Source organism: Anguilla rostrata, chromosome 1, assembly GCF_018555375.3.
Source record: "Anguilla rostrata isolate EN2019 chromosome 1, ASM1855537v3, whole genome shotgun sequence".
In the NCBI taxonomy this organism is placed as follows: Eukaryota; Metazoa; Chordata; class Actinopteri; order Anguilliformes; family Anguillidae; genus Anguilla; species Anguilla rostrata.
Window position 1 is genome coordinate 72,839,739 of NC_057933.1, and position 21,645 is coordinate 72,861,383.

At 39.8% G+C, this 21,645-nt stretch overlaps 1 protein-coding gene and 1 long non-coding RNA gene across 3 annotated transcripts; both read right to left on the reverse strand.

Annotated features, from left to right (window-relative positions):
• Positions 1 to 8,810: 8,810 nt before the first annotated feature.
• Positions 8,811 to 13,710, reverse strand: trim35-28 (tripartite motif containing 35-28). 2 transcript variants are annotated; one of them, XM_064298795.1, is made up of 6 exons: positions 13,088 to 13,710; positions 12,038 to 12,133; positions 11,182 to 11,412; positions 10,701 to 10,723; positions 10,272 to 10,390; positions 8,811 to 9,755 (listed from the first exon to the last, which is right to left on the reverse strand). In XM_064298795.1, exons 1-6 carry the CDS (start codon positions 13,508 to 13,510, stop codon positions 9,223 to 9,225), a joined length of 1,425 nt encoding a protein of 474 aa, XP_064154865.1. In that variant the 5' UTR covers positions 13,511 to 13,710; the 3' UTR covers positions 8,811 to 9,222. The 2 variants fall into 2 exon arrangements, with proteins under 2 accessions (XP_064154865.1, XP_064154875.1); XM_064298805.1 differs by lacking the exon at positions 10,701 to 10,723 and having other exon boundaries at positions 10,272 to 10,413.
• A 28-nt stretch (positions 13,711 to 13,738) lies between these two features.
• LOC135234331 (uncharacterized) lies at positions 13,739 to 16,188 on the reverse strand. The gene is made up of 2 exons (XR_010324085.1): positions 15,448 to 16,188; positions 13,739 to 14,320 (listed from the first exon to the last, which is right to left on the reverse strand). It is a non-coding gene; the product is annotated as an uncharacterized LOC135234331 (long non-coding RNA).
• Positions 16,189 to 21,645: the final 5,457 nt, after the last annotated feature.

The following is a 21,645-nucleotide window of genomic DNA, read 5'->3' on the forward strand; positions in this document are numbered from 1 at the left end:
AAGAAAGGTGGTTATGAGTCGAAGAAAAAAAAAACTGAAGCTCAAATAATTTCTCTTTCGCTTCTCTGCTTGCAAGGGATCCTTTAGAATGTCTTGCATTTTTATAATATCTTGCATGAACAATTTCACTAATATTTACTTATCGTTTAATGTTTATTTGAACTGAATCATCGAAGTGCATTCTTCTTTTGGGTTCACCAGTGGTATTTTTGATACTTTAACATTTATCCATTTATCACTCTGTCTCGTAGTCTCTTTAGAATAATCCTTGTTTTATTTAACCAGTTTATCTCTGAGTGTTGAAGTAACCCCAGGTTAAGATGTTTATCACAAGATGAAACTTCCTCTGACACCTGTTTCTCTGCCGCCCCGTCTGCATGTTTGTCTTCTTCCCCCCCGCCTCGTTTACACGTTTGATATCCCTTGTTTTTTTCACACCTCAAACCTGAGACCGAGATACAGCTGCGGTTTTGCGAATTTGTTCGTCTGTTGCAGTTTTCACGGAAGGGGCCATTTCTTGTGCTCGCTGGTGCTCACAGGCACATACTTTAAATAACCCGCTGATCCCACTGTTAGCAAGGGATGGCAGGGCTGAGGTATGAGTGAAAGAGATGGGAGGGAAGTTGATGAATGGTCCAGTTTTAAAAGAGAGGGAAAGAATGAAAGGGAAAAAAGGGGACTCATAAAAGGAAGGAGGTCAGAAGTAGGATGATGGTGGAAAGGTTAGATGTCACCATTCATGGAGGATGGGTTGGAGATGTGGTGAGGGGGTTTGGAAAGGGGTAATAGTATAGAGGATGTGGAGGGGGGAGTTGGAGTGACATGGGTGCATGGTAGAGAGAGCCAGAGCAGTAAAACTTCTAAAGGAAAAAAAAAAACATTTTTGTGGGATTTTGAGAACAATTTTTTTAATGTATAAAGGTTTTTTCTACATGGTTTAGTTGGAAAGGAGAAGTTTGTGCCTTTTTTTTTTTGACCACTTCCAATCTCGGTACCTCTCTCATTTTCGATCCAACCATTTGTTGCTGATATGCAAGAATTATGAACGCAGAATGCACTGGTGTCACATTTTTCCTTAAGGCTTTTTAAACAAACAACAACCACTCAAAGCCATTTTAAAGCAGCTTAACCTGTTTTTGAAGCAAAAGAGATTCATTAATATTGGTCTGTGGGTTTATCTCCAAAACAATCTAATATTTTGCCAATTATTTTCCATTAGGTAGCTGGCCTGGTATTGCTTGTTCTCCTGTGTGTTGCACAGCTAGCTGGGCTGATATATTCATATAGAGGCAATGACCCGGGACCTGTCGATGGTACTGAGAACAGAGACAGCCATTCCTACAGGCCAGAAAACGCAATTCCATGAATGGATATTGACTCACGCCATAGACCTGGATTAAGCTTGTGGCGATCCTTGCAACAGTAATCATCTTTGAGCCTTCAATCTGTCAAATACATTTTGTATACATTTTTTTAAAATAATTGTTTCGTGGTGGTGAAGTGGAAAACTATAGAATAAATCTGAAATAAAGTTAATTGATGAGTTAACCATTAATTATTGCTGTTTGGAGGAGCAGGCTAGTTGCATTAACAAACAGGTGTACCAAATAAAGCAGCCGGTGAATGAATATAATGCATACTGTAGCGTACAAAGGACGAAAAAATCTTGTAAACTGTATGGCACACTCTGTGCACTGAATTATACGCCCGCCCCCCCCAAAAAAAAATTGTTTGTCACCTTTTGCTGTACCTCCACCCTCTTCAACGAAATAACTGACAAACCAAATTAAGAAATAGATTTAGGAAATGCTTTTTTTTTTAACCATGACAGCTTTCGCAAAACTATGAACGGAGATGGAAACGTTCTTTCAAAACAACCCTAACTACTCAGAATCATTTGTGTTTGTAGCAAATTTGCGGGCACTAGGTTTGTACATGCGTAATGTCTTCGGAGATGACAAACATTTATAGTTCCATGGCGAGCATGTTCATCCACCCTCTGGCCACAGATACACAGTGTTTCTTACGGAGGTGTAAGGGTGGAACAAAAGTTAGATGCTCTTTATTTCCATCCTCAACTTATCACATAACGCTCCTCTTTGGAGAGATAACCAGATTTTGTAAGGATGTTCTTTGTGCCTCATTTAATGTCCAAACCATCATTTACACTACTTGTCGTAATTGTTCGGCAGTTTTGCTGATTTTCACCTGCCAGCAGTACTGACAGACATGGCTGTCCATCCGGGGAAGGCATGGCTGCTCGTGTAGCCGTAAATCATTCTGTCACCCCCACTATGCCACCTGTAAGTCTATAAATAAAATATTTACATTTCCATCTGTTCACATCTGCCTATGTCAGTGTCAGCTTCAGTAACAGGTACATCTGTGCCCACTTCCACATGAGCAGGGAAGTGAGAATTAATGTATTTAAAAGGGAAATGCTTCAAAATCCTAGTTCCTAAAAATCAACCAACCGACAAGTCAATCAACTGATCAACGAAGCAATCAACTACCTAGGTGCATTTAAATTTGTGAATTGCCACAAAACAGACACAAATCTATCAATCGATCAAGTGAACAATCAATCAGTCAATCAATCAATCAAATCATCAACACCTGTATCACACACAGGAAAACCCTATTTCCTTTCCAGTTAAGGAAATAGCAGAGACTTTTAGCCAGGGCAATTTGTGCAGCATATTCTCTTTTTACAAATATTCCCTTTATACAGCTGGATATTTTACTGAAACAATTCAGTTCAAGCACTTGCATTTGCCCCACCTGGGAACCAGTCCAGCAAGTTTTCAGTTGCAAGCCCACTTCCCTAACCACTACCATGTCCCTGAAAAATTAGCATAGAAGCATTAAATACATCAGTCAGTATCATTCCATGGTCACACATAGTTGGACTCAGTCTATTTTCTACAATGTACGGAGTGGAGTCATAACTTGAGAACCAAAGTGAATGCTGAAAGCCACTTCCTCCCTCACAACCCCCCCCCCCCCCAAATAAAAATCCTTCTCAGATCAAATGGGGGTGGGGGTGGGGGTGAGGTGTTGAGGTTGCAGGCCTAGCTGATGCAAGCCTATTGTGTTCAGCTCAGCTTTCAAAGAATCAAGCCCACTGTAGTAAAGAGTAAATTATGGAAGCCAATATTAGCTTTACTGCAACAAAAACTGGCTCCTCTAATTATTGCAAGGAGGAACAGTTTTTTTTGCACTACCATCTACTAAATGACAAATCAAATGACTTATCTCAGGGGCGCTGTGGCACCAAAGACTGATTTGATGTTTGAGCGCTGTAGGTGTTGTGAAGTGGTATTGAGCACAACTCTATCTCCACTAACAGCAACATGGCGGTATGTCAGGTGTGCATCATCTTGTATAACATCTGTAGAATCCGACACTTCCTCACCACCTACTCAACCAAACTCGTGGCTCGATTCCTGCCTGGACTACTGTGACTCCCTCCTCGCTGGGCCTCCCTGCCTTCACCACCAGACAGCTCATCCAGAATGCTGCCGTTTTCCTCATATATACCTTCCCCAATATCTGCCACGTCTCTCTTCTTCTCACGCCCCCCCTCCTTAATTTAGGGGAAAAAAGTAATTGGACAGTTGGCTGCTCAGCTGTCTCTTCGTCTGTGTGTTACTGCATCCTTTGATCATGCACAAGAAAGCTAACAAAAGGCCTAGAATTGATTCTAGAGGTGGCATTTGCATTTGGAGGCTTTTGTTGTTGTTTTTCAAAATAAGGAGCAAAGAAGTGGCAGAGCCAGTAAAGCAGGCCATCACGAAGCTGCAAAAACAGAATAAATTGATCAGACATGCCCAAAACTTTGAGTATGACAAAACGAATTGTGTGATACATCGTTAAGAAGGTTGAACACACCGGTGAGCTCAGAAATAGGAAGCAATCAAGTAGACCACGGAAGACCACCTGCAGTGGACGGCAGAAAATACTTTCAGTTGTGAAGCAAAACTCACAGAACACTGCCTCCAGGATGTAAGCATAGATGCGTCAGTGACTACCTTGAAGAGAAGACTACACCAGCATGACATAAGATGGTTCACCACAAGGTGCAAACCACTGGAAATTCTCAAGAACAGAACAGCCAGATTGGAGCTGGTAAAAAAAGTACATTAAAAAACTGCAAAGTCCAAGAACAGTCTTATGGACCCATGAGATGAGTGTTAGCTGTACCAAAGTAATGGGCAGAGGATAGTTTGGAGCTAGAAAGGAACTGCTCATGATCCAAAGCATCCCTCCCCCCATTTGTAAAACATGGTGGATATTATACCTTGGGCATGTGTAGCTGCTACTGAGACTGGCTCACTTCTCTTCACTGATGATGTGACTGCTGACAGCAACAGCAGGGTGAATTGTAAAGTCTAAAAAAGCATCTGCTCAGATCCAACCAAATGCCTCAAAACTCAGGACACCTTGAGCCCAAACATATTGCTGAAGCTACCAAGAAGTTTTTCAGGGCCAAAAACGGGAATGTTCTGGGCTGGCCAACCTCATATTCATTGTTTCATTTCAAATCCAAAGTGCCAGAATACAGAGTCAACAGAAATTTTGCCACTGTCCAAATACTTGCGGACCACATTGTATATAATACACACCATAGCATACAAAGTATAAAGGAAGCATGTAAACTGTAGGGCACATAATGTTCCCCCGCCCCCCAATCAGAGCAGTCTAGAACTGGGGCTGCTTTGCACAGTGCTCCTCCAGTCAGCAGCACCTTTGTGGCTTCCTGAATGAAACCCTGCAGCTTGCAAAAGCAGTTTCACAAGCAAGCTCTCCATTTAACCCAAAATCTGCCATGGCAGAATCTCCCTGCTCAGGAGCCAATGTGGTAATTGTTAGAGTACCCCGTTTCTCAACCAACACATTGCACAGACACTTAAACTACAGTAGCAACACAGCTATATAATGTCTTTACTGGGTCCATGATGTCACCCGTCTCTTCCACTTGCCCTCAGATAAGTTGGGATGGCTCTTTTCCCAGCTTGGTGCCAAGGGAGTGTTCAGTCCATCTACTGCATGCCATAACTGTGGAGGCCAAAAAACTACAAAAGATTCCGTTGGTTTTATCCTTGCTTGACTGCACTGACTGGTGCAAAAACTCCACTAAGAGAAGGCAATTGTATTTCCTGAAATGCTTTTGGTGATGTATGTAAAAGTATACTGAAAAACCCAACACAGGGTCTGATGCGTGCTTATACTGGCACATATTGAACAGCAACAGGTTTGTTGAAGAAAATTCAGTCTGCTTTCTCTTGCGTTGCTGACTTCAGCAAAGCGAACACCTACTTAAGGGACAAATTTAGCTTACGCATGCAAGACTAAGACAGCACATTATTTTGCTTAAATGAATTAACGATGCGGTTGTTCCCTGCACTTGGACCGGTACTTCTCTCTGGGGTTTTTGTCATACTTGTCCCTGGTTATGGTTATACACTTTGTTGTACGTCGCTCTGGATAAGAGCGTCTAACCAAATGCCTGTAATGTAATGTAACGAGACTCAATAAACGCGCAAAACGCTTACTGTGAACTTTCAGTGAAAGATATTCAAAGGGAGCTCCAGATTCATAATGATCAGATTCTGTTTATGTGTCACGTTTACTACACAATTCTGCGATGTGAAATTCAATCCTATAATAAAAATGTATCAAGGAACTGCTTATTCTTTTTGGTGTAAATGATTCATTTAATGCTTAAAGCTCCAGGAAACTGAAATCTGTGAATTCTTTGCTCATGTGTCGTTTTAATACTTTTTTTTGCATTCACAAATGGCCCAGAAATATATTAAAATGATTCCTGTAAAAAAAAAAAAAAAACCATTGACATCACAATTTATGTTAATGAAGTTGCACACAGAAAGTTTTAGTGGGTGGCTTAAGTGCACAGTGCAACTTTAAAAACTGGCAATGCGTGTTTTGCATACAGTTAATAGAAACTGACATGAGGAAAATAAGAGCAACCCTACACAGATTTGAACCTGGGTTGACCCCTTTAGTGTTATATATTCAAAAATCCAATAGACCGTGTATTAAAGTTCAATAAAGGTTCAATTTTAGTCTTGTCTGACCATCGCACCTGGTTCCAGTCAGTTTCAATGACATTTGACAAAGTCCAGACACTTGAATTTGTAAATGTTTTCCTTGTGTAAACCTTCAAAAGAGCCTGTTGGGATGGGGGTGGTGTTTTATGGTTGAACTTGAGACTTGATGACCCAAAACGCAATTAAATTCTGCAGTTCTTAAACTGTGATTCTTGGGGTCTATGCCTCCCTCACCATCTTCCTCACTATGCATGTGGGCATGTATTGCACCCTCTTCCTAGGTAGCTTGCAATGGCTCCAGCTGTGCAAAACTTTTTGATTATTGCCCTAATAGTGTTTTGTGGTACGTTTAAAATGATTTATGCATGTTTGGTACTCATTCCCTGACTTGTCTAGGACAACAACCGTCTGTCTCTCTGCTGAACTGACAGTTCTTTGGCTGTCACTATAGAAATGGATGACAAAGGGATTTTATATCTTTTTTTATCTCTTTTCTATACCCTAGAGAAACAGAAAGTGAAGGAAAGCCACTATACAGTTCTTGAAGTCCGAGATTCATTTAAATAAGTAGAATTTCAGTGCATAAGATTTATCAATTTTTAATTGTTTTTGGTTTCCAATTATTTGGACACTTACGTTTTTGAGAAAATATATAATTACTCAACAAAAGCAGCTAAAAAAGGTTAAAAAAAAGAACAATTGTGTATGAGAATGAAAATATATAGTTTTTTCCATGTCTGTGCATAATATATACTTCATTAACTGTTATTTTATACAATCTCTCATTTCCTCTCTCTATTTCCTCTCATTTTCATCAAATTCAGGACTTGACTACCAACTAAATGTTCTCAGATTCAGGGAATACAAAAACAAATATTGATTGGATTCGCATAGAACAATTTCTCAAATTTCTCAAATTCTACAATTAATGGGACGAATTGTCTTGATATTAAAACTGTATTATTTTTAATGAAATTTAGGCACCTTTTCAACCATGACATCAAACGTCCGCCCCGGTGTGAGAGACAGTTCAGAGAAAGTGTTGGGACCATTTTCCAGGGGATTATTGAGATAAGCAGCAAGTTCGTAAATCCACAAAAGTAAATGCAAACACTTGAGACCGATGACCATCTTAAAGTTAAGATTTCTCACTTTCCAACGTCAAGCTCATTTGCTACTACTGTAATACATGTCTGTTATACAATATATTTTCATTAAGTAAAACATTGCCATATCATGTTCGGTAATTATTACTAAAATAAATCAGATCTGTGCCTTTTTTGAAACAAGAAAAAACTTTATTTGGTGTTGTACACTTTTTATCAAGTTTTAGGCACCCTCTTGTGGACATGTTAGACATGTTAAAGAGGTAGTTCACCCAAAAATGAAATGAAGGTATGTTTCCACTTACACATCTCGCACAAACTGCAGAATTATATTTGGAAAGAAGCATTACTGTTGAATTTTTCTGATGTAAATTTTTGGCACATTTTCGAAGCCAGAGGAAAATGGCCCCACAGGGTGCGTTTTATCAGGGTGAGCTCCAGCGAATATATAGAAAACTCATCGCATTTCAGCAAGACTATTTGGATGGACAGACTCCATCTACTTGTCTAATTTGTATTACTTTGGCTAAGTGGAAACACCAGAATTTCATTTTTGGGGGAACTACCCCTTTGAAGAAATTTCTGTAGATAAGCTGCAGCAATATTTTAAAAAAATATATATATAGGTTATATTGATTTCTCATAAGTTGTACAATTCTGTTGTATTCAGCAATTTTGGTAGTCCGATTTCACATTGTAATAACAATACAGTCCCCATACAGATAAATTGAAAAGAATGATATACTGGCACACCAAGTTGCCAATTGACAGAGGAAAGGTACCTGCACCTACATAGACAAAATACTTCAATATTATGAAGCTGAATATGACTAAAGTATTCAGACGCCTTGACAACTAAATTTCTCAGCATTACAAATGATGCTTAGACACATTTTTACAATCAGTATTTCAATTGTAAATGCATGTGCTCTAACAGAAAATTCAGAAGGCCAAAATGAGTTATTTGCAAGCAGATATTTTGAAGAAAATGAAAATGAAAAACTTGTGCCTGCATGCAAAATCAAGCACCACACGTTAACATTATAGAGTCATATTTTGCTGCAATAAGAGCTTTAAGTCTTTTGAGGTAAGTATCTACATTGTCTGGAGTGATTTTTTCCCAATTCTTCTAGGCAGATTTGCTCCAGGTTCTTCAGGTTGGTTGGACGATGCTTGTGGACCAAAATTTTCAGTGTCATAGATTCTCAGTGGATTTGATATCAGGACATTGACTGGGGACACTGTGGGACATTCACCTTTTTGGGCTTGTTCCTTGTCCTTTTCCAAATATATGAATTTGTATTACTTTACTGTACCTCTAACTGCCATATAATGCTCTTTAGGCTTCACTTTCATCAACCTTTCCTTCAAATTCACAACTTGACTAGTGATCCGAGGGTTTCATCCAGAAAATGTGAGTTATGTGTTCACAGATGGAGGCCAACGGTAAGGCATCTGTGTCCTTTTAAGGGCACTGTTTTCATCTGAGGATTTTGTTTTATAGAAAGGCACACTAGGCAGGATTTTTGCCTTGCATTGCTGTGGTCCTGTCTTTACAATCAAATACGTTTCCTCCTCCATTCTCAACCCTGCCCATTCACCTCAGTTTGTATAGCTATTTGTATATAGCTACATTACTACATGTACAGCTTTGCTGTATTTGTGCTGCACCTCTGTCATTTCAGTAGTTAGGTAGCTACAAATGCTCCACCGCAATCTGATCCCACGCTACAGGCACTGTAGCCACACTCCCCACTCCCCACACAGAAAAGAGCAGCACATTTTCTAATGACATTTTCCAGGTGAATTTTTCATTTAAAGCCCCCTACCAAATATCTGAGATGGACAGTAAAGACAAAAAAAAAGATTTAAAGTCCTAAATCTGAAAGATCAAAATATTCAAATCAGCCTCTCAAAGAACTTCCCTTCCTCTCCTGATCACTCTGATTCACAATTCATCACGGTCATGCAAAAAGCAAGGCAAAGCAGGGAAAGCCGGTCACCTTGTAGCTTCTCAGGCTACCTGAAGTGAGTAGTCTGGCTCCTCACGCATAGTTTAGGGTGATGCTCGCTGGAGTGACGGCCATGGGAGTGACTTGAAGGCCCGGACCGAAGAGCGGGAACACCCTCTCGGTGAACTTCTCATTGAAGGTGCAGATGTGCTCGTCCTTGCTGGGATCCCAGAAGGACACCGTGCCTTTTTCACAGTTCAGCTTCACCCTGACCTTCTCCAGCTTCTCCAGAGGGAGCGTAGTGCGGGGCACGGTCAGGGCGCTGTACACCCCTTTGCTCAGCCCGATGGTGCACACGCCACTCTTGGTGGACATGGTGAACTTGCGCTTCCGGGGCAGGGAGTCCTTGCAGACTCCCACGATCCACTTGGGGTTGTCGCCCACGTGGACGTCCCAGTGGTGGCGCCCGGAGGTGAAGCCCTCCGAGCCCAGGACGAACACGCAGGGGTCGAAGCGCTCCGCGTTGTCCGGCACCAGCTGCCTCTCCTTGCTGGCATACACGCTGGACATGTCCGGAGACATGGAGAGCCAGGGGGACGCAGTGTTGGGGTCCAGTATCACTGGGACTGAGGAGGCAAGAGAGACACATGAAATGCAACAGCCACACCCTGAGAGGTTGTGGTGCTAAGCCCTGATAGGCCTACCCACAATACCAGCACATCACCCACGCCCCCCCCCCACCCCAAAAGAAGTCTATTTGCACTGAATTTTGCATTTGTTTTTACTATGTTTGTCATTTTAAAAGTACATTTTTTAAATAATTTATTGCTTTAATAAACAGTGGTGTCTGTGTAAGCAAACATCCAAGTAGATGTCATCCTAGGCTGATTCATTTAGTGTTTGGTGGGAGGCCCAGTCAATGTAAGGGGATTTTGCGGAAGATTCCTTAAACACAATATTGAGTATCCTTCTAGAACTATAGCAGCCGGTCCCACAAAATATCCCTCACGCCAGGGCGAGGGGACGGCTAGGGAGGGGTGAGGGGGGGAGAGAAGATAACACATTGTTCCTCTGTACACATGATTCCTGGAACATGCCAATGAAAAGATAAAAGAAAGCAGTCCTCCAGCTTTTGCACTCACTGTACGCCACGTGCGACTGCATCTTCTCCCACACTTTGAAGGCGAGCGAGCCGAGGTGTTGGGCTACGTTGATGAGCGACCCGAAGACACTTGGAGGATCATCAGCGGTCCACTGGGCTCTGCAGTGACATTCTACAGTCAGCTCCAATAAGGGTGTGGACCACAGGTGGAAAGTCCAGCGAGTCAGGAAGTAAAGGTCCTGCCATGTGTTTCTACCACAGATGAACTCAGCCAGCTAATTATACTAATTAGTTCTACCTCCTGGCTGAAGAATTGTTCTAATTAGCAAATACAGGTAATTGGAACAAATTATTGGGGAAGACTTTTACTTTCTGAACCAGGATTTACCAAGCCTGGTGCGGACTCAGCAATTTGATATAACATGGCAAAGAATTAAAGATACCAACTGGGGGGGGGGGTTCACATTACCTTCTTTTCAAGGCTCGGAAATTCTGTGGAGGAAAGACATATATTAAACTATATATATATAGAATTGTTGGTTAACTTCATTGGTTAATTCTGAAAACAATAAGCAAGCCTATGCATGAACTATGTTTAAGGACTTGCCAAGAATATACAGTAAAGATAACATTATGCAGTGTGCATACTGAAGCAGATATCGCAGCTTTTCTTCGCTGAAAACGGCACAATGAAATCAGGTTGTATCTGAACACAAATATCCTGTTCAGAAATGCAGAGGACGCATTGTATTGGTTTTTTCCGACTTAAAGCTGACCGCTGTCGTTTTAAAATGAATGTTAATAACTGAATGTTTTTAATGGATAATTTTAAAAAACAACTGATACGGTAATTGACCACAGGACCTTAAAGGGGCTCTATATACACAACTGATTGCTATTATTATACTGGCGTTCCTCTGTGTAGCATCAGAGGAGGTTACTTTCTGTACCTGCAGGAAAGATAGGACATCAGTCCCCATCTCCCTTTTTACAGTTTGGATGAGCTTAGCCAGCTCAGTCATTTCTTGTTTAAGACTGGCGATCCGCCCCTCCATCATCTGCTTCTTTTGCTCCTCCTCCTCTCTCAGCATGGCGATCCTGCAGGCCTCCTCTTCATTCAGGTACCGATGAAGTTTCTCAAACTCCATTTTTATCTGTCTCTCTGTCTGTTGAGCTTGACTCTGGGGAGAAAAGCCATAAGATGGGCTCCTGTTTTTCCAACTGAGAGTAAAATGCATTAGTACCATAGAATATTTCACGAAACGCAACTGCTTTACATGCAAATGCAATCAAGAAGCGAATACATATTCTTTGTGAAATGTGTGCCTTCACTGAAGTCTCACACTTCAAAATTGATTTTGTAGGAATTATAGGTAAAGTATGCATACAGTAACAGTTTGAAATAACAGTAATAGTAACAGAAATAGAAGCGCTTGCATTGGTTTCATTTCATTACTTGTCCTGATAAACACTGGCGCAAGCATTCTACTTATCCGCAATGCGCCTTTCTTTTGTTCCAGAAGTGAGACCTGAATCTTTCTGGTAAAATGATTTAAAATGATAAATATGTAACCGACAATACAAATGAATACAAATTTGTAAATGAATCAAGATGGGAGAGGGGGTTTCGGATCAGAAACAAGCAGGTGTACTGATACAATTCAGCACTGAACTTTTCAGTGAAGCCTTACCATAAAATAAACTAAATTAAAAATTCAATTCACGTCTACATTTATGTTGAAAATACACTTTCATTCACACATCTGAATTGTATTCATTCAAAATGAAGAAAACCAGCAACTTTACCTGGATATACTCCGATGTTGCCTTATATTTGTGACTAATTATTTTAAAGAATTGCATTTTCTCTTCCAAGACACGCAATTTAATGTCCAGTTCCTCCTGAAATTAAAACAAAAAGAATCAAGTTATATATAGATACATTTTTCAGGTTGTCAACATTTTTCAAATATTCTCAACATATGTTAGACATGGCTGACAAACCCAGTTCCTGGTGATCGGCCATCTTGTAGGTTTTCATTTTAACCCCAATTTGACCTGATTCTACTAAATATCAGCTCAATGAGATCTCTAGCTGTTGAATGAGGTGTGCTGGCAACACTATAATCGTAAAAGTTATCTTACAAAGCATCTTTCATTCATGATGTGTTTCCCAACTGCTTCTTAACTGAAGTTGATCTTAGAAATGATCATAGATTAACCAGTGCATCTGACCACTCATAGAAAGCCTCTGGGTTGCTATAATAAACTTCATGCTGTTTTTGCGGATATATATTTACAGAATTCCATTTAAAGAGAAAAAGAGAGGGTTGGTACAAATGGAGGTCATGGAGGGGAGCTTCAGATTTAGAGATTAGGGACACCAGATGGTGCTGAAAACCCTCTACGCGTAGCGTCTGCTGGTTTTATCGTAGGTACTTTAATTTTGAAATTTTCAGGCCCACGCTAAACTCCTGACTCGCTTGCTTCAAACTGCACACAGACAAGCTTCCTTTTCCCGTAACGAGCTACATGCTTTATGTTAAGTTGGGTTTCCGTTTATTAAATCTAACATCTGTCCACTCTACAGCACATACTCCACTGCACTTATATAACATTGATGGTTTTTATATAAAACAGATTTACTTGAAAACAGTTTACATGTCAACTATCCAGCTGGTTCAATAAAGCTGCATACTGCTTCCGTATGCGTCACTAGCTAGTTGCACCCTGTTATAGAAAAAAGGACGACTAAACTTTTGGGAAACACGTTTAAATGCAAAACTGGCTAGTCACTGTTTACAAAAACAAGCACACAACATACGTTTCTTATTTTATTTTGTTTTGTTTTCTGACCTTGCAGTAAGGTGCGCTCTGTTCCAGATTACTCAGTTCGTGGCCTCTATGCAGCGTTACACAGTCGACGCAGACGGGCTCCTCGTCCTTCACGCAGTACAGCACCAGCTCTTTGTGGTGTAACCCACACCGTTTCTCGGCCACGAGCGGAACCCAAAGGCCCTTTTCTTTCTGATAGGACTCGCATGTGTTCTTCAGCGCACGGTTGGGAATCGGCTGCTCGCCTTCGCACCTCTTCCTGCACACGGGACATTCCCGTATCCCTTTCTGCTCCCAGCTACGCTCCAGACAATCATGGCAGAAACTGTGGGTACAGGACAAAAGAACTGGTTCTCGGAAGAGGTCCTTACACACTGGACAGGTTAGGTCTGCCTCCAAGAGAGAGGGTCTTTCTGATGCGTTGTCAAAATTGCATTCGGCCATTGCTTCTTCGTCGAATAAACGACTCCCACAGTTTTGTGGCGACTCCTTTACTTTCACTTTCACAGGAAGCTCGCTGTGCTGTGTTACAAGAAACGAGTTGTCGCGTGATTGTTTCTTGAAACCCCCCAAGAGTATCCATCTGCGGACTGCAATACTACGAACTATGGGTGGAGGGAGATGCCACTTCTTGTATTTCTTCAACCAACTTTATGTGTACTAAAAAAAAAGCTCAAGATCATTGAATCTTTTCCCTTTAATTTTAGCAGCAAGAAGCAGACCAAATAAGCAGGACACTGTCTTGTTGCTCAAAGTGTAAAAGAGTAACATTATTTATCGGTAATGTCACCTTCTACATTCAAAAGGATTGCAAAAAATATAGAACACAACTTCATATTACAAGTAAATAATAACAAAATTCAATCCTTCCAAGTATTTCTCCATAAATTCAAAGACTCAAACGCATAGCTGATTGTATTGTTGGGACAGTCAAACACAAGTGTACCAATACAACAAATAAAATATATTTTATTGAATTTGGTAATTATTATCAAAGATATCAATTATCAATTAAATTGCTGAATTTGTTGGTAGGCAGAGCAACCTGTTGGATTAACCTTTATTAAAATGTACAACTCACTACCAGATTAAAATGAAGAGATGTATTAAATCATTCTTCAATGTCTAGTCTAAAGATGATGGTCAGCTACTTTAAACAACAAATGTTACATACATGGGCAGGTTACAGTCACACAAAAAATTAATGAAGGAAAATACCAAACCACAGCTTGTTTTGTCACTTTAACGCCATGACTTTTTGTTGCTTGTTAACTTTTTAACTTTTTAACTTGTGGTGCTGTACTCACTGGAAACCTGAATTTCCCTAAGGGAACTTCCCTACGGGATCAATAAAGTTTCTATCTATCTATCTATCTATCTTTATCTATCTATCTATCTATCTATCTATCTATCTATCTATCTATCTATCTATCATTATCTATCTATCATATCTATCTATATCTATCAATCTATCTATCTATCTATATCTATCTATCTATCTATCTATCTATCTATCTATCTATCTATCTATCTATCTATCTATCTATCTATCTATCTATCTATCTATCTATCTATCTATCTATCTATCTATCTATCTATCTATCTATCTATCTATCTATCTATCTATCTATCTATCTATCTATCTATCTATCTATCTATCTATCTATCTATCTATCTATCTATCTATCTATCTATCTATCTATCTATCTATCTATCTATCTATCTATCTATCTATCTATCTATCTATCTATCTATCTATCTATCTATCTATCTATCTATCTATCTATCTATCTATCTATCTATCTATCTATCTATCTATCTATCTATCTATCTATCTATCTATCTATCTATCTATCTATCTATCTATCTATCTATCTATCTATCTATCTATCTATCTATCTATCTATCTATCTATCTATCTATCTATCTATCTATCTATCTATCTATCTATCTATCTATCTATCTATCTATCTATCTATCTATCTATCTATCTATCTATCTATCTATCTATCTATCTATCTATCTATCTATCTATCTATCTATCTATCTATCTATCTATCTATCTATCTATCTATCTATCTATCTATCTATCTATCTATCTATCTATCTATCTATCTATCTATCTATCTATCTATCTATCTATCTATCTATCTATCTATCTATCTATCTATTTATCTATCTATCTATCTATCTATCTATCTATCTATCTATCTATCTATCTATCTATCTATCTATCTATCTATCTATCTATCTATCTATCATCTATCTATCTATCTATCTATCTATCTATCTATCTATCTATCTATCTATCTATCTATCTATCTATCTATCTATCTATCATCTATTAATAAATACCAAACCACATTATTTCTATCTTTAACACATACTTTTCTTTCATATCTCAACAATAGCAGTGCCAGTGATTATAACAGTAAAAATCTGGGATTTTTGGCATTGAATGCAGCTTCCGTGTTAAACACCACCCACTCCCGGTTTTCACCACGCTCACTTCCGGCCTATGTTGCACTGCTTTAATACGCTTCCCTACTTTCTGCATGCTTATGGACACTCTCAAGGACATTCATGGGGACATTTTGAAACTGTGAAAGTGGAACACTCCATGGTAGTGTAATAACCAAACCGGGATTAACCCTGTGAGACCCAGTGCAACATTTCCTTTCAGGCACCCTAGATACACCATTTTTTTCTTTCCAAAAATCAGTTTAAAACAACATTTACCAGTTTCTAAGGCCCTATTTTAGCAATATGTTTGGAGTGAAACATTTTCAACTGTTACACAGAGAGCGTTTGGAGCACACACAACATGGACTCCTCAAGCAGATCCCCTTAGTCTCTCATAACATCTTGATTTTCCACCACTTGAAATAAATAAATTACCCCTAATGTATATTTATTGGGATGCCAAATGTGTGTAGTACCTGTAGATAATCAATTTAATCAATAACGTACACAACTCTGACTATGAGGTCAGTGTGACCACTTTGGATTCAGAGGTAGCACAACCATGCATGTATTGGCAGAGAATATGCCCACTTTAACAGTGTGCGAGAACTGATGTCTGGTAATGTTGTAGTGATTGCTATGCTAGCATCATTATTGCGTTCTTGGAGAGTGACCAACACCCCCACCCCCTGTCCCCTTGCCCCCCTTAAAAATGTTGATTTCTATAATGCAGGATATTAATATTGGAAAATATCCAATGCCTAAATGGCCAAACGGCTTCCTCCTGCCCTCGGTGGTCGCGGTCTTCTGCTGCTCCCGCATGCTGCCGCGGCTCCAGCAGGGTTCCCCGGGGCTGCGGAAGGCCAGCAGGCTGATCTTGGCGCTGGTGGCTCTCTTCCTTGTCAGCTGGACGCTGTATAACGTCGCCCTGTTAGCGGACACCGTCCGATCGAGTGCAGAGAGCAAAATGGGCGGTGCCTGTGAGGAGAGAGCAGCCGTCGACGTCTCTCTGGTGGTCACTGCTGCCCTAGGCTGCCTGTCTTGCTGTCTGAAGCCTGTGCTCTACGCCTGCCTTTGCGTCAACTTCCGGTGGCACCTGACGGACAAGCTGAGATGCCAACTGCCGACTGGGATTTGCCAATTTGGGATGAGCCAGCGTCGCCTACACCTGGGCAATCTGAGAAACATGACAATACACACAGGGCCAAGTAACTTTAATCATATGTGAATTGTTTGATTGATTACAAAGGTAAAACTGTGGGATACAGAGCCAAATCAATAAAAAATGTCTTTGTCCCAATCATTATGGTCATCACTGTGTGTGTGTGTGTGCGTGTGTGTGGTTATTTATCATGTAAAATCTGCATGTCCAATATAATTATGCAGACATTGTTCAGTAGCTTATGGCAGCTGTATTATTGCAACGGAAAGTTGTTAGACATGCAAGATTAAGTTTTAGGTTCCAGCAGCATAATTATTGCATTACTATGTGACACACAGAAGGGTTAGCAATAATGTGATGGGACAGACAGAATGATAATCCCATTTAGACTGTGTGTAATTGTAGTCCACAGACATGCAGAACAGCTGAAGTTTTTGTTTGTAGTGCTGATGGTGGTTATGTCCAGCCTGGTAAGTATGGAATGCACTCAGACCAATTTATTGATAAAACTGTACACTTTAGCACAATTTCATTTTTTGATAAAAAGGTAGTGAGCACACGGCGAATGAAGAAATTAAGAAAACTGGCTGGAAAATAAATGATAGGATTTCAAGAAACAACAAAGTCCTGAGAGCCACCACCGAATAGACAGGCAAACGGCTCCATATCAATGGCTGGGAGGAGTAAATGCTATCTCATAAAAAACACGTTTTCAATGTACAAAAATGCCAAGTTACTCACACATACAAGACATACACCGTCTATAACTCATTCATTCAGACTGCCAAAATCCAGGCCTGCCATTAAAAGTATTGATATCCAAATGACGCCAAGTTCGGGTACTACAAACAATATAGGCTATCTTGCCTCACCGAAATTAAATAAGATGTATTCCAAAGCAATGCTACCCAATATTTCCTCAATTCTTTCAATTCTAAAGTAACTTTACGCGATATTACTCACAGAATTATAATATCACAATGAAATAAACCAACCGTTCATAATCCTAAGCCTTATGATAAAGTTGTGTAAGTGCATGAGTAGGGCTTGAGCGTCTAAAATGTGTTTTTCCGAGTATAGATCAAAGCAAGTCAGATACTGTATGATTCATTGGTCAAACGTCAGAACCACTAAGGCATTTTCATGTGTCAGGGCACTATTAACAATCAACAGAATTTGCAGGGAGTGGTTCATGAAAGGGTGATATTAGTAACGCACACAAAACTTACTAACATACTTTCTGTAAATGCACAACAGAAAAAGGAATATGGAAAGACTAATGGAACAATGACCTCATACAAATACGAATATATAAGAAAGCATGCGCATGCCTACAGCAGTTTAAAATGTACTCAGAAGGGCTTTATTCTTCCACATATTTTTTGTGCCTTTGCGTACATCATCTACAATTTACGGTGAAAGTGAAAAACAATTACAAAGAATTACATATTTTTACCAGAGTCTGTAGATTTTTTTTTTTTCGCATGATCACATTTAAACTGAGTATCATGTAGCAATGGATGCTAACAATTTTTTTCTACATCAACTGTATGTCAACTATTGTCATGTATGCTATTGTCATTCCTCTAGGATAATTCAAGACTATATTTAGCAATGTATTTTTCTTTTTTATTATTGATAAAAATATGGTAATACATGCTTGCTCATGTCCGGCACCCTTCTCAGTCAGAATACCACAGAAACCTGCTGTGCGGACAGTAATCTAGGAGACAAAATGAGAAGCTAAAGAACAATATTCTAAACATTCTGAACCAAATCGTGGCCGAAAGAAATGAATTGCAAATTGAAACATGCATTTAAATATCTGTAATCATGTTTATTTTAAAAAGTGTTACACAAAAAGTTCCTTGCAAAAGTATTCAGAAATGTGAAAAATTTTGCAGGATTACAAAAATGATACATTCATATTTTTGTCCATTTAATATTTTTATTCAAAACTAACATACTCAAATTGATCATTTTAAACAAGATAATCATAAGCCAGCAAAAATTTTAAAGTAAAATTAAACTGAAATATATTTCTAGGATTCAGATCCCCACATTAATATTTAGTGGAAGCAGGTTTTGCCACAACAAGAGCTTTTAAGTGTTTGGTAAATATCTGCCAACCATGATTTTCACCCATTCCTCTTCCAGATTTGCTCCAGCTCTTTCAAGTTGTTTGGACGTCTTTTGTGGGCTTCAAATTTAGATTTTCAAAAAAAGATATTCAGCTGATTGTTTCGTTGGGTTTCATGAGGTTGAAGGGTGGAAATATATATGTGTGTGTGTGTGTATTTTTTAAAAGTATGTACTGCATGAAATTCACTGGTCTATCATGCAGGCCTCTGGCTCCAGGCACCAAACTTCCAGAGGATAATGAGCAGTTAGAAAATATTGCATATTTGGGTGTGTGTGTGTGTGTGTGTGTATGTGTGTTTTGTTCTCTCTTATACACTTTAAATGGGAGCCACAGGGGAGCTGAGCCCCTCTGAGAGGGTGACTGCACATTTACTCCTCTCCCCAACAGCCCCACCCAACCCCCCGTCTGTGATTGCAATCCCCTCCCCCCCTATATTTACACATCATATTTCCTTATCCTCCCCCTTGCCATACTGGGGAGAAACCATGTCTGACGCCATGTTCCCTTGGACTCTCAAAACATGTTAGATAAAGACCAAATAATGATTTCTGATTTCGAGCCTGTCTTTGTAATGTTGAACATTAGAGGTCGGTGTGCGCTTATTCAGTATTAATGATATATGATCAGACATAACCCACCTTTTACTTTGTAAAATGTCACTATATGCTTATGTATTAACCATGTGCCAATCAGATTTAGAATTATGCATGTAATTATTAAAACCAATCATGTACTTGGACGTTTCAATTATAAGAAGCGGGGACTGCCCACAGACTTCAGTCAGGCTTGTCTACCTTGTAGTGTGTAAGTGCCAGACTCTACAGAAATAAACCCTATCGCTTAACCTTTCTGATAACACCTCTGCCTAATTACAGAAGAATGACAGGGCCACAGTCACCTCATTAGAAACAATGACTCCATTTGGGCAGGTGGCAAACGTGTTGGTGGCAGACCTTGGATATTCCACATACTCTCAGCTATATGATTCTTGTGTTTGTCCCACATTCAACTATGCAGCTGGCGTATGGGGTTACAAAAAGGCCGAAAGAGCTATTGCTGTTTCTTGGGGTACACACATACACATTGGGGTACACATATTTTCCCCCTCTGTTGCAATCCAAGGAGACGTGGGATGGGAGCCACTGGAGATCCGGCAAAACGGGAAGGTGGTTCCGCTTTGGAATCGCCTTATTAATATTCCAGAGAGCACGATAACAAAAAAAAGGTTTTCAATTTGGATTTAGCGCACAACCACTCCGGGACAAAAGCGCTGTACTCTTGTTTTTATGGAGGCTGATCTGGTGTATATCTTTAGGAACAGGCTCTGCTGCAATGCTAACATGGTTAAATAAGCTTTTTCTGTGGCATGTGGACTAAACCAAAACTTAGATCATATGTTCCTCCGATGAAGCAATCCTGTGGTCCTGAGGCCTATATTTACTCCTCTCTATCTAGAAGCCAGAGGTCTCTGTGTGCTCAGCTGTGAACTGGTATCCTGCCATGTGCCATTGAATTCGGCAGATATACTGCTGTGTCTGAAGAAAATAGGGTATGCACTATGTGTGATTGAATAGATGTTGGAAATAAATTTCACTTTGTTTTATTGTGCATTGTATGATGACCTGAGGGCGCCGTTGCAAAAACAAAAACCTGAATTACTCTGGACTGATGGTGGTGAGAAATTACAATGGTTTGTTAAAAATGAAATATTTTAGACGGCCAGCTTTATTGCAAAGGCCTGGAAGAAAAAGCAAGCACAGTTATATGTAAAATAAAAAAGTAGATGTCTGTGTTTTTGTCACTGGTGGGTGTATCCCCCCCCCAGGCTGAACAGTGAGAGTGTGTGTGTGGGTGTGTGCGCGTGCGTGCAGGTTGTGACAGTTCAGGATGAACTGAATTATGGAAAGAGGAGAGGCCTTCTAGCTATGGTTTTGAGTTACACGTACTCAAGCAGAAATGGGTGTGTGTCGATGTGTGTACGTGTATTGGTCGTGCAATTAGGCTTGCAGTCAAACAAGCAGTTCTGGTGTGGGCGTGGGTGGGTGCCTTCTTTGTGCGCTCAGTCATGCCTGCATTGAGACAAGCCTTAGAATAGTCCTTTGTTATTTTCCTTATGGTATTTTATAATGAGAGAACTTTGTTTCCTGTATTATCGTTTTTGCTATTTATATTTTATGTCAGTGCCTCTTGGATTGTGTGTATCTTTGATTTGCTTTTCTGAAAATAATGGTGTCTTATAAGCCCATGCAGGCTGGGCGTTTTTATGATGCACGACATAACTCAATAAATAAATCAATCAATCAAACACATTGGTTTGGATTCAGTCATTTTTTCTTTACCATGTATTACAAAAAAAGAACTGTTTGTATGTCAGCTGACGATCTATAGGCTTAGCTATCAGGCTTAGCTAATTTTAAAACACGGTGTTTGCAAGGTAGCTACAGTAGCCCAGTTAAAAAGTAGTTAACTGTAGAAACACCACAGCGGTCAATTTGACCGTTCTTACTTTCAGAAAATCGATGAACTGTAATACAAGATACCGTGATGCAAGATAAGATAAGAGGATAGTGGCCATCGCAACCAGATGGCTACATCGTTGATGCCACAAGCAATTTGAATTAAATTTGAAATCATCGCCAATCATCGAATCATCGGTTAGGTTTCACCGAATCGTCTAAAACTGGGAAACTGTGCAGACAGTGGAGGAGGTTGTGAGGCAACTGGCTTTGCAGCAGCCTTGGCGCAGGCTTGGCCTCATGTGACTGTATCAGTGTCTTTTTTGCGTTTTGTTTTACACTTTATCGCGGCTAT

Coding starts and splice junctions, on each gene's coding strand:
- trim35-28 (XM_064298805.1), bottom strand. CDS start 13,510: ATGGCCGAATGCAATTTTGACAACGCATCAGAAAGACCCTCTCTCTTG. Junction 11,413..12,037: donor CAACATCGGAGTATATCCAG/GTAAAGTTGCTG, acceptor TTTTCTCCCCAG/AGTCAAGCTCAACAGACAGA. Junction 9,756..10,271: donor GCAGTCGCACGTGGCGTACA/GTGAGTGCAAAA, acceptor TTGCCTCCTCAG/TCCCAGTGATACTGGACCCC.